This window comes from Cydia amplana, chromosome 26, assembly GCF_948474715.1.
Source record: "Cydia amplana chromosome 26, ilCydAmpl1.1, whole genome shotgun sequence".
Lineage (NCBI taxonomy): Eukaryota > Metazoa > Arthropoda > Insecta > Lepidoptera > Tortricidae > Cydia > Cydia amplana.
The window spans coordinates 2,309,633-2,322,035 of NC_086094.1; the positions used below are offsets into that span (position 1 = coordinate 2,309,633).

General features: G+C 35.8%; 1 protein-coding gene across 1 annotated transcript; it reads right to left on the reverse strand.

Annotated features, from left to right (window-relative positions):
* Window positions 1-6,098: 6,098 nt before the first annotated feature.
* Window positions 6,099-11,981, reverse strand: LOC134660025 (uncharacterized protein DDB_G0283697-like). Its single transcript, XM_063515724.1, has 3 exons — window positions 11,169-11,981; window positions 7,920-9,809; window positions 6,099-6,938 (listed from the first exon to the last, which is right to left on the reverse strand). Exons 1-3 carry the CDS (start codon window positions 11,979-11,981, stop codon window positions 6,099-6,101), a joined length of 3,543 nt encoding a protein of 1,180 aa, XP_063371794.1.
* Between the last annotated feature and the right edge of the window lie 422 nt (window positions 11,982-12,403).

A 12,403-nucleotide genomic window follows, 5' to 3' on the forward strand; every position in this document is an offset into this window, starting at 1 on the left:
AGTATTTTTTGTCGCATTTACTAAAACAATACATATCGTATTTGAAAATATATTCACATATATTTTTAAATGTTCCATGGATCTCGTCTTGTATTACATCTAAAAAAATCAAATGGACGGATAGCTATAACTTAAAATGATTATCTCTTAAAATTGTAAGGACTTGGCCAAATTGCTGTGGATTCCATCTGAGGTTAAATTTTTTTTTACAGTACATATGGTGCTACTTTACCGCACTAGTGCGATAATTAGCACATTACGTAACCATGCCATATGTACTGTAAAACGTTGTACGATACATGTGTTAATATAGCTGGTCAACCAAACCTTGTCAGTAAAAAAAGGCGCGAAATTAAATTTTTCTATGGGACGATATCCCTTCGCGCCTACATTTTTCAAATCTGCCGCCTTTTTCTGCTGTCAAGATCTGGTTGACCGAGTATAAGTAATTCGCAACTCGTGTCGATTTAAAACACTAAATCTTCTAAATTTTAGGAAGTCGGACAATTGTCAGTTATTTTTAACGTTAATCAATTCGTTAAAAGTCAACACATCTGGCAATGTCACTTATAGAAGTATTTAATATTTTTTTAAATAAGTAAGAATAAATCAAACATGAACAAAAAACAAATATAGCGATCGAGCTGATATTGTAAATTATTTTTTAGGAAAATATCTAATTATTATTATTTTGAAATAAAGATGTAATTTTGTAATTCTTTTTTTAATTACTGCAATGTTCTGCCAGAGTGAAGCACTAGCACAAACCGTAAACCATAGAGTAACATAACCCTTTGAGCGCCGTTGGCATGTATACAAGACAACGATAGAACGGTACACTGGCGCCGCTGTCTTGTATACAAGACACAAATTCAACCGCTCGGTAAATGTGAAAAAAATATCAATTGTAAAAAAAATTACACTCATTTTAATGTTTTAGGTCTTTGTTTTAAAAAAAAATGCATTTAAAGCAGCTATATTAATCAATTCTTTTATAATAAGGCTATCAAAGAATTTGCTCCAGTTTTCAACGTTTTTCATGTTCCTCGTCGCCGTTGCCTTGTATACAAGACAGCTAGGGATGGGAATGTTAACTCGATATGAAAATATTCAAAATAAATATCAAATCGCAAATCTCGTTTTATTTAAGCATTTGAACACTTGTTAAATGCCAATTGGTGGTAACTAGTAACTAGATTACGTAAAACGAGAGAGAGACAGGCATAACTATAGCTGAAGTTCAGGGAGCTTCTTCAGCTGTAGACAGTAGAGTCAGACAAGTAAATCTGTCCTTATGGTCTCTATTTGCAGAACAAATGATTCATTTTGACATGATAGTATACTGGGGCGTGATACCCCTGCAGTGAGTCATTTTAAATTAAAGATGATTACAATTTTCACATGCATATTTTTAGTCACGCACACGTGTTCAAGTGTATAAAAATACCACACTGTTTTAAATCACACGTAGGAACAAAGGACGCGCCGCGCGCCGAACGTTTATTATGTGACGGTTTATAACCCTTAAAATGTTCTTTGTTCACTCGAACCGAAAAACACAGGAACCAAACCGAAAAAGGACAGCTGATTATTTTTTGATAAGAAGTTAGGATGGAAAGTAAAAAAAACTCCTAATTGTTCGTTGATAAGGAGTTAGGATATAAAGTAAAGCTAGGTATGCTCCTATTAAATTGTTTGTCAAACTATTACATTAATAAATGACTGAATAAATATTATTGTTCTTCACTCATTGACAATTCAACCCACGTGTAATTTTCCCCAATGCAGTTCCGGTACATTTATATTATCGACACACTATGCGCGGCTCTAACGTTACGCTTATAAAGTTTACGTACCGACGAGCGCTTACGCCGTTGACCTAGAGACTATTATTACTTAATCCGCGTGGAAACAGTCCTTGTCGGTCTGCACTGCGGCCAGTCCATGCGCGCCGTTGTCTTGTATAAAAGCCTTCTCGTACAGCCTAGTGCAGTGATTTCACGTCATGAATCGATATTGTTTAGTGGTTGTTTTTAATGATAAAGACCTTTATTTTTAACATTGTCGTGTGTAAAAAATATGTTAATTTTTGGCATTTTCGAAATAAATTAAAGTTGGTTAAGGACAAAGCCAAATTGAGAAGATTTTTACCATAAATTGTAAATATCGATATCACTATTTACAATCCCTAAACTTTTTATTAGTTGTTTACTTAAAATTTACTCTGGCGTGTGAGTGAGCGTCTTTGCGGACTAGGTCCGGCGGCCAAAAGGTTAAATATGTCGTAAACAGGATTTTGAAATTTTTTCATAGATTAGTTACAAATAATCTAACATTGATGCATCAAGGCGGTTTATTTACTGTTTGTACCTTGGATGTTGCGGATGCCGATTTTTTGACATCCGCGGATGCGGATTTTTAAAGGTTCACATCCGCGGATGCGGATGCGGATGTCAAGATAGGCACATAAAAACGTCAAATATCACATTTTAGTAATTTTTATTTCAAAAAACCGGCCAAGTGCGAGTCGGACTCGCGTTCCAAGGGTTCCGTACATTAAGTCCCATTCGCGCTTGACTGCTCATTTCTAATAGGTTTTTTGGCTAATGACTAAATTACCTAGCAGTCTAGCACTTACGCCGATGCTAAGACGTTCCTGTACCGATCTGTTCCACATCCGCATCCGCATTAAACTCCGCATCGATTTTATGCGGATGCGGATGTTGAAAATAATGCGGAAGTTCCGCGGTTGCGGATGCGGATATTCGCAACATCCCTGGTTTGTACTAGTGGCGTCAACTACGCAGAGTTTTGCGTACTATTCCCTATTCTGTACAGCATGTACCGACAGAGTAAATATTTGAGCAGCTGTCAACTAGAGTCTGTGCGGAAAGAGAAGAGTCGTGGCAGAAACGGGAATTAACATTTTCATTTTTATATGGCAATCAAACCTTAATTGACACCTGTCTTGTAAAAAGTAAACAAACTTCTGTCATTGTATATTTTTATTAACAAACACCGCAAGTTTTATGTATGAAATATTTTCAAAACACGATAAAACCGTACATAAAACCACAAGGAAAATTATATTTAACATTGTTCGGTTTTGTCAGCGGGAAGGTTTGCATAGATGGCGCCATCATAGCTTACCCCTTTTTCTGAGATTTTGCTTAAAGGGCTGGTATCCAGGGCATTAACCCTTTGGACGCCAATGACTGATATATCCGCACAGCAGGTTCAACGCCAAAGACCGATTAATCGGTCACAGACCACAGAGCAACATAGACCTACGTGCATATGCATAAAGTTCAATTTCAGTTTTGACACTTCGGTGACGTGGCGTCTGAAAGGCGTCGAAAAGGTTAACGCGAACATACAGTAATTCAAATGTTCTATGGCTGACCAGCGCCTACATTTTTTTAATTTGCCGCCTTTTTCTGACAAAGTGGGTGTGCTAGAGTATAATTGCGAAAAGCTAGTAAAAAACCGGCCAAGTGCGAGTCGGACTCGCGCACGGAGGGGAACCATCCACACACCATCAACAAAAAATAGAGCAAAACAAGCAAAAAACGGTCACCCATCCAAGTACTGACCCCGCCCGACGTTGCTTAACTTCGGTCAAAAATCACGTTTGTTGTATGGGAGCCCCACTTCAATCTTTATTTTATTCTGTTTTTAGTATTTGTTGTTATAGCGGCAACAGAAATACATCATCTGTGAAAATTTCAACTGTCTAGCTATCACGGTTCGTGAGATACAGCCTGGTGACAGACGGACAGCGGAGTCTTAGTAATAGGGTCCCGTTTTTACCTTTTGGGTACGGAACCCTAAATAAAACTAACTAACTATTACGGCTCAGCGACCCAAAGAGGATCTTGGCCTCCGTAACGAGAGCACACCACTTTCCCGATCCTGCGATGTGTGGAAACGGATCTGCGTCAGCTTCAAGCCGATAATTGACAGGAAACGGTAGTAAATAAAAAAACAATAATTTTGATTGTCACGTTTATTACATTCATCAATATAGGTAATATAGGTATATCTAAAGATAGACTTAAAAAATATCTTATACCAATATTATTATTAAATGTATACATTCATATAATGTAAAAATAAATCATCCTTTCCTTACATATCTGAATCGTATAAAACCAAAGCTTCGTTAAAAAAATTACTGCTGACAACTTAGAGGATATAACAAACGGAGACGCCTTGGGGGCTGTTCATAAATAATTTTCTGTACAAAACAATCTGCCGATTTTTCGGGGGAGGAGAACGTCAAACGTACGTAAAATAGCCATGTCAGATAAACGTCAGTCCATACATTGTGTTGTGTATGACCAATGGCCGCCTATTTGCGACAGAGGGGAACCCCTGTTAATGGCTACTCCGTTAGGCTATATCCTCTAAGGCTGAGAAGAAACGCCAAAAAACTCTTTTGACTTATTATTAAACCTTTAAAAAAATTGTCATCAATAAAAAATATATTTGAGAAAAGGTATTTTCAATAGTGTCCGACCGAAACATGTTTTTTTGCCGAAACCGAAGATTCGGCTTTGGCTCTAGTTTCGGCCGAAACCGAAACTGTTGTAGCATTATTAAAATTATTGAAAAAATGTCATTAAACCGCTTTTATACACATTAAGACTGCGTCGACCGTCCAGTGGCGCCCTCATTAGGGGAATTGTGTTTTCTAATAAACCAATTAATTTCTGTATACATAAATATTGGTGTCCTACTTGCTCCCCAACTTTTTGATCTTTGCACATAGTTTAGTTTCATAGTACGAAGTACCATTTCATAAGTTTCGGCCCGGCCGAAAGGTCCGGCCGTTTTTTGGCTGAAACCGAAAATACGGCCGAAACATGATTTTATGTCCGAAACTGGCCGAAACCGAAACGAATCTTCGGTCGGACACTAATTTTCAACCGCCTCTATTGAACGTGTTCAAAAGGTGACCTTATGGCCGATGTTCTCTACAAGTCCACCCTTGGGGTCAAACAGTAATTAACATTTAGTACACGAACGACACAACATACAGAAATGTAAAACTTACAACTATTTAGTAATACTTAGAGGATGTAACCAAACGGAGACGCCTTGTCTGTAAAATTTTCTGTACAAAACAATCTGCCGATTTTTCGGAGGAGGGGAACGTCAAATGTATACGTACGTAAAATAGCCATGTCAGATAAACGTCAGTCCATCTCCATACATTGTGTATGACCATTGGCCGCCTATTTTCGACAGAGGGGAACCCCTGTGGCTACTCCGTTTGGCTATATCCTCTAAGGCTGAGAAGAACCGCCAAGAAACTCAATTGACTTATTATTAAACAATATAAAAAAATTATCATCAAATAAAAATACATTTTTGAAACAGTGTTTTCAACCGCCTCTATTGAACGTGTTCAAAAGGTGACCTTATGGCCGGTAGACATTCTCTACAAGTCCACCCTTGGGCCAAACAGTAATTAACATTAAATACACGAACGACACAACATATAGAAATGTAAAACTTACAACTATTTAGTAATTAACTAATTACTCCTTTCTTGTATGTCATTAGTAGACGGCCCAAACGGGCCATACGCTTGTTTGCGACTAACATGGCACAAGTATAAAAACTCTGTTATACAATAGTAGATTGTTAACCAAGGGATGAAAGGCACTCATTTACCAATAGTCTGAGGCTGAAATGATGCCTTTCACCCGAGTTAAACACTCTACTTTTCATTTCGAATACGAGGAAAGTAAAATGCATGTGTTTTTTTTAAACATGAGAAAGTAAAAAAATTGTAATTCTTGAGGGTACTTTCATATAACAATTTTGGCAAAAGTATCGTTATTTATGGAATGGGGAGTTAAATATCAGAATGAAAATTGTTTAACAAATCCATTTAAACCCAAATTTCAATTGCTTATCGTAAAAAATGATATAGTCGTACTTGGAACGTAAAATGCTCTAGTGCAGAAACGTATCATTTTCTGCACACCTTTTAGAACAACAATGACCCTCTTTCAGAGCATGAGAAATGAAAAAGGCATTTAATCCCCTCTTGGTCTCCCCCCTACCATAAATATAATTCCATGTTACCATTACGGACGGCGTCGAATGAATCTTTGATCATTTACATCTTCTCCAACAAATTCGACATCATCATCATCATCCGAGACTTCTATCACTTCTATAACAATATCATCTTCAGGCTCCACAACTTTAGATATTTCTCTTTCGATTGCTAAATTATCTTTAACAACATTGTCGTTTTTCAAATTTTCCTCTTCATTATTTACTTGTGGTCTTAACGATTGACTTGGAACATTTAAGTCTTCATTAGAAGACATCGTTTGTGTTGGATTTTCTTTAATGTTCTCTATTTCTTCAATATGTAGACTGTTTTGATTATCTTTAACTTTATTAGTATTCTGTGAAAATGATTCGTCTTTTAACATTTCTTTCTTAATATTTAAGTCTTCATCAATAGCCAATAATTGTTCCGAACCTGCAGTCTCCAAATGTTCTTCAAAAGCTTTTGTGTATTCTTGTATATCCTCTTCAATAGTATTTTGTGAAGATACTTCATTTTTTAGCATATCTTGTTTAATATTTAAATCTTCAACATTAGATCCTATTTGTGTTGTATTATCTACCGTACTTTTGTTTATTAAATGCCCTTTAGAAATATCCAGGTTTGTTTCACTATCTCTCTTATTGAAGTCTTTTTTTAAATTGACATCGTCAGCAGTAGACATTATTTGTGCCGAATTATCTGCTATGCTTTTTGTATTCAGATTTTCTTCTATAGTATCTATATTGTCATTGGTATTTTGTGATAATAATTCATCTTTTGTCACCTCTCTATTGACATTTGAATCTGTATCAATCGACATTTGTTGAACTGCATTATCTAATGAACTTAAGATCTCTGAATCTTCCTGAACATTATTTATATCAACTTGTGATAATGTTTCATCCTTTAACATCTCGTTTATAATATTTAAGTCTTCAACATTTTTATCTGCGGTAGATCCTAATGGCTCAGAACTGTCATAATCACGTTCTTCTTGGAAGGCGATTTGTTGTACTTTGAATTCATATTTTATTGCAGAATGGTGAAGTGACATATGTATCTCTAAATCTGAAGGCAGAAACCGCCGTAAACACTTCGTACACTGCACTCCATCGTTTGTCTCTGATTCACAGTCGACAAAGTGCAATTTGAATTGTTTTAACGTTGTGAAACACAGGCCGCATATACATTTGTAGATCTCAACATTTAGTCGTTTATTTTGCGTTAATTGTAACTTGATTTGAATTAATGTTGAATTTAAGCGATCATCCTTTTTTTCATTAAATACAATGGTTTTAAATGGTTGAGTGACCTCATCAGTATGGTAGATTTTGTGGTGCTCTCGCATTTCATGCGTCAAAAATTGGCGGTGACATATGGCGCACGCATAATACGTAAGCGTGCACTTTTCCTGCACATGCTTCTCTATATCTAAAGGTGGCACGAAAATGTTACACTTGGCACATAAATATAGAGCAGACTGCCATGGCCCTTGTTCTTTAACAGTCATATAAACGTAATGTGTCTTATATATGCTTTGCACTTGCATATCTTCCGCTTCACCTAACAATATATGATTATTTTCGAAGACTGCTTGCCAATTCGAAAACAGCCATTGATATGAGAATTTAACCTTGACATTTATCAAATATTTGTCATGTGAGATTTCATGTCTTTCAAAGCATGACGAGTCGTATTTAATTTGACAAATATTACAATAAGTAACTGGATCTTCGATTAGATTGAAATGATTTTGGCAATGGCGTATGGTATCGTCATAGGTGTCCGTAGCGTAAGAGCATTCTTGGCATATGAAAATATACAGTTTATTTACAATGCTTCTTACATTAGTGATTTGTATATTTTCTAAGCAATTGTTTATTTCAGGGGGAAGTAAAGGTTGATTGTCAATGTTGTCTCCTATTTGATCGTTATGCATTTCAGGTTCTTTGTCATCTTCACCGTCCTTTTCTTTATTGGCACATGAATCATTTCGTTGATCAGCAGTAGTGTACTCCTTAAGAAGACAGTCAATCAGGTCTATCTCGTGGCGATCATCGTCGCGGAGTTTCACGTGGCTTGATTCACTAGTGTTATTCTGTGTGCTAACCACTGTAGTATTGATAGATTCAATCGCTGGTTCCATATCACAATCCCTATCATTTGTATTACAGTATAGTTTTTTACTTTGTGCTTGGTCGTCTCGTACGTTTATAAAGTTTTCATCATCATTTTCACCTATTCTCAAATCAGGTCTTTCCTCATAACTTTTATTAATTTTAACTTCTTCACTGCCACTTTTATCGACGACAGGAATAATATGATTAGTTAAATTGTTTGTTTCATTATTTGGTTCTTGTTCATTGCCGTCGTTATTTTGTGCTAAAATTTCAATATCATCGTCAAATAGAGTCGACATGCGTTCTTTCCTCTTTTTACGGGTATTCTCAGACACTTTTATAATTTCATCGTCACTAAACCTTTCTTCTCCGAAGTTTCTTGAAACAATTTCATTATTATCACACTGATTATCGTTATCTGTTAATAGTTCGTTGTCACTTCCTTCGCTTGCTACTTGCTGATCGCCATCTGTTTCATCGGTATCAGCTGAATGATTAACATACTTTAATAAACGTTGTTTCCTTTTCTTACTTGTGCGCATGGATGTGTTTAGGGTTTTATTGTTACTAACTGATAGGTCTTCTTCGTCAGTGGTTAAATTACTGTCATCATTACTTTCCCCGACATCCGTTTTCTGACTATCATAATCTTCCTCCATTTCATCATCAGTTTCAACGACGAAGCTTGTATTTAGACTACTATCTGCACTTTCATCAGTACTACTACTAGTAATTATTGAATAGTTCCAATCACTATCATATTCTTCACTTTCAGCGTTTTCTTTAATAGCAACTGCACGCGAGCCTTGACGTTCAGCATCAAAGAGCTTTGTGGTGCGTTTTTTTCTCATTCTTACTAAGTAATCAGATGCTGCTTTTATAATTTCATTTTCACTAACTGTTTCTGTATTCTCTGTACATTTTTTATTTTTGTGGGCTTTTCGTTCTCTAGTAGAGCTTTCATCAACACAATCAGAATTACTAACCGTACTCCAGTCACTATCGCTGGCATTTTCACTATTATTACATTTATTAGCATTGCAACGTTTAATAACTTTACCGCCCCTTGTGCTATTGACCTTTCCAACGTTAGTGACTCTATCAGTGTCACTTTTGCTTTCGTTATTTGACTTCGATGCCTTGCCCTTCGGTGCAAACTTTTTAATTTTTTTGAATATTGGCCTACCTTGCATATTTGGATGTTGACGAATCCTATGTTTTCGTCTAGCATAATCAGAATATAATATTTGATTACATAACTCACATATGAAAGCGTAACTTTGACGTTTGCTTGTAGTGTAAGCATTGTTATCAGTAGATGTGCCTTCACCATCTCTTTTATCATCGTCTTCGTCGTCGCTTGATTCACTCGGTTTATACGAATGACCACCGTAAGATGAACTTTCGTCACTGTCACATCTTTCTTCATCCTCATTGCATCTTGTATCACTATTGGTACTTGATTTCCTTTTATTTCTAGAGTTTTTGGTTGTTTGGTTGGGTATAGCCGCGGTGCTAATAGTTTCTGATGCAACATCTACACTCCCACAGATCCTGTTTGAATTATCAAAGTTATCTGCACCTGGATCTTCACGGTCATCATTTTGTTTTTCCTCCTGTTCATTGTTACTTTTAATTCCAATTCTAATTTTTTTAATAATATGGCGGTGTTTAAATTCAGGATGGAACTGAGTCCTGTGCTGCCTGGCTGCAGCATAATCAGTAGTGAGTGTTTCATTACAAATAGAGCAAAAATACTTAAATCTTATTGATTCTGAAGTTTCGAATTGTTCATTCGAATTGTTGTCATTTTGTGCGGAACGGACATCACGGTTAAAATCTGCCCTACCACTATTGCTTACAACCACTGCAGGATTTACAAGATTCGAGCTATTATCAGTTTCTGAACAACGGGTTTTATTATTTACATGACTACTTCCTATACTTGGGTTTACATTATGTATGCCTGTTGATATGTTTTTTGGCAGTTCAACGGCCGAGTTACTATTTATTTGCGTTGCTTGATCCATTTTCTTGTTATTTTCAATGGCACTGTTATCACTTTGGAAATCAATTGCCAAATAAGAAGAATTATCTTTTGTCTTCAGATTTTCTTCGTTTTGAGTCTTATTACTTTCTGTGACAGTTTTCATACGTTTATGAATAACGGATTTTTCGTCAATTTCATTCGTTCTTTTGTTAGTTATTGTTAATTTATCTTTAATTGAAACTATTTCATTCATATTATTACTAGTTAATATAATTTTTCCTTGAGTTTTAGTTTCAGATGTTTCTATGAAAGGTGTGTCACTGTTAATGTTGTGTTCCTTTGAATCATTATGATTTCCTGTTTGCGTTTCCAGAGTACTCTGAGTTGACGTAATATTGTCGGTCTGTTTCTCTTTATCACCAGCTAAACTGACACTTATGTCTTCTACTACAGACCTAGATACTGAATCGTTATTATTATTTTCTTCTAATATTGCTTTAGAATTACTGATAGTTTCCTGTGTTTTTGATTTGTCCCTTTGCTCCACGAGTTGTTTCGCATGTTTTTTTATTGCCGGTGTACTTTCAACACCTTTTTTGTTGCCAATGTGAGCTTTTTTGTTGGAGTATTTTTCCAGGTAAGAGGTGTGTATTTCTCTAACGCCGCGACATAGATCGCAGTTTTGAGTACTTTCGATGTTAAGTTTATTTACACCAGATTTTGTTCTATTGATCAAATTTGACGAATAATAAGATAAACAGCCACATTTAGGACAAGCATACTGCACATGGGTTTGAAATGACCCATGTCTAGCGTTATAGAGTAAAGTTTTGATGATATTTTGAAGTGTTATTGCAAATTCTGGGTACTCGTCATTTATGAGATTTTCCAAAATGTATGTTAAAAAGAATATTTGGAATTTCAACCCACGTTTATTATCTTCAGAGGCAACATTGAGACTCGCTTCTCTTGGTGTTTTATTTACCTGATCTGTTCCTTGCTTGCTGTGTGATTCAGTTGTAGTTTGTTCACCGCTTACTTGGCGTGTTTCTTCTTCTTCGTCTTCTCTATTGAGTGTTGTTTGCTCTTCATATAGTTTGTTTGTTTCTTGTTTATCACATACTTTGCTTTTTATTTGCCTGTTTTGAACTTTGGCATGTTGTACTTGTGTCGATTCTTGCGCCTCGTTTGTTGTGCTTAGTGTTGTTTTATCTAGTATTTTGATAGCTCTTTCTGTATTTAATACTTCATTTGCGGAATCTTGATCTTCCAAGGTTTCTGGCTCAGTGTTTGCTTCAGTTGGTGCTGTTTCATCAACGACTTGGCATGTTTTTTGGTTTTTACTTATTTTATTCCCAATTGTTTTATCTAGAACATATTCACTTGTTAAGAGTTCATCTGCTTTTTTGTTTGCATCTCGATTTTCTTGCATTTTGCTTCCATCTTGCGTATGACGATCACACATTTCTTCACGAGGTACTTGACTTATTTCTGGGTCGCTCGGTATTTGTAGTTTTGTAGGTGCATCATTTATTACTTGCTCATATTGTACTTTGCTTATTTCTGGTTTTCCAGGCAATATATGTTCTTCCAGCTTCTTTTCTGCTTCGCATACGTTATTTTCTAAGTTCGATTTTGGTTCGTTATGTCCATAACATTTTGCAGGTCTAATCTTTATTGTTTTATCATGTGACGCGTGTTCTTCGTTAGTTATTTCTTCACATGTTTCATTCGCTTTACACTTTTCATTGGTCATCTGTTCAGTATCCTCATGTTGTTTGACTGGCTTCAGATTCATTTTAATGCGTTTATGCTCTATTTGAGTTTCATTATTACCAGATCGTTTGTTTCCTTTTGCGTTTGCAACTGCGTTATTTTCTGTATCCTGTTGGAAATACGTATTATCTATGATAGTACTGTCGGAAATATCGGTATTTAACTTGCTATTTGACACGGTTAAAATGGATGTTAAACTATTTTTAGCCTCTGTCGCAACACATATACCAGCAGCTGTTCCTAAACTAGTACAACTGGTAGTATTAGGGATATTACTTTTTAATGGAGAGAATCCAGGAGATATAAATCTATTACTATCTTTATCAGCTGGTTTATTATATCCACTTTCCATTTTATCATTTTTAGACATGTCTTTTCCATTGCTCGAATAACATTTTAAAATATTTTCTTCAAAACGCGTCGTTGGTCTCCGTGCATTAATTA

Coding starts and splice junctions, on each gene's coding strand:
- LOC134660025 (XM_063515724.1), bottom strand. CDS start 11,981: ATGAATCTGAAGCCAGTCAAACAACATGAGGATACTGAACAGATGACC. Junction 9,810..11,168: donor GCAAGCAAGGAACAGATCAG/GTAAATAAAACA, acceptor AACAATGAACAG/GAGGAAAAACAAAATGATGA. Junction 6,939..7,919: donor AAAATATACAAATCACTAAT/GTAAGAAGCATT, acceptor AATAATGTTCAG/GAAGATTCAGAGATCTTAAG.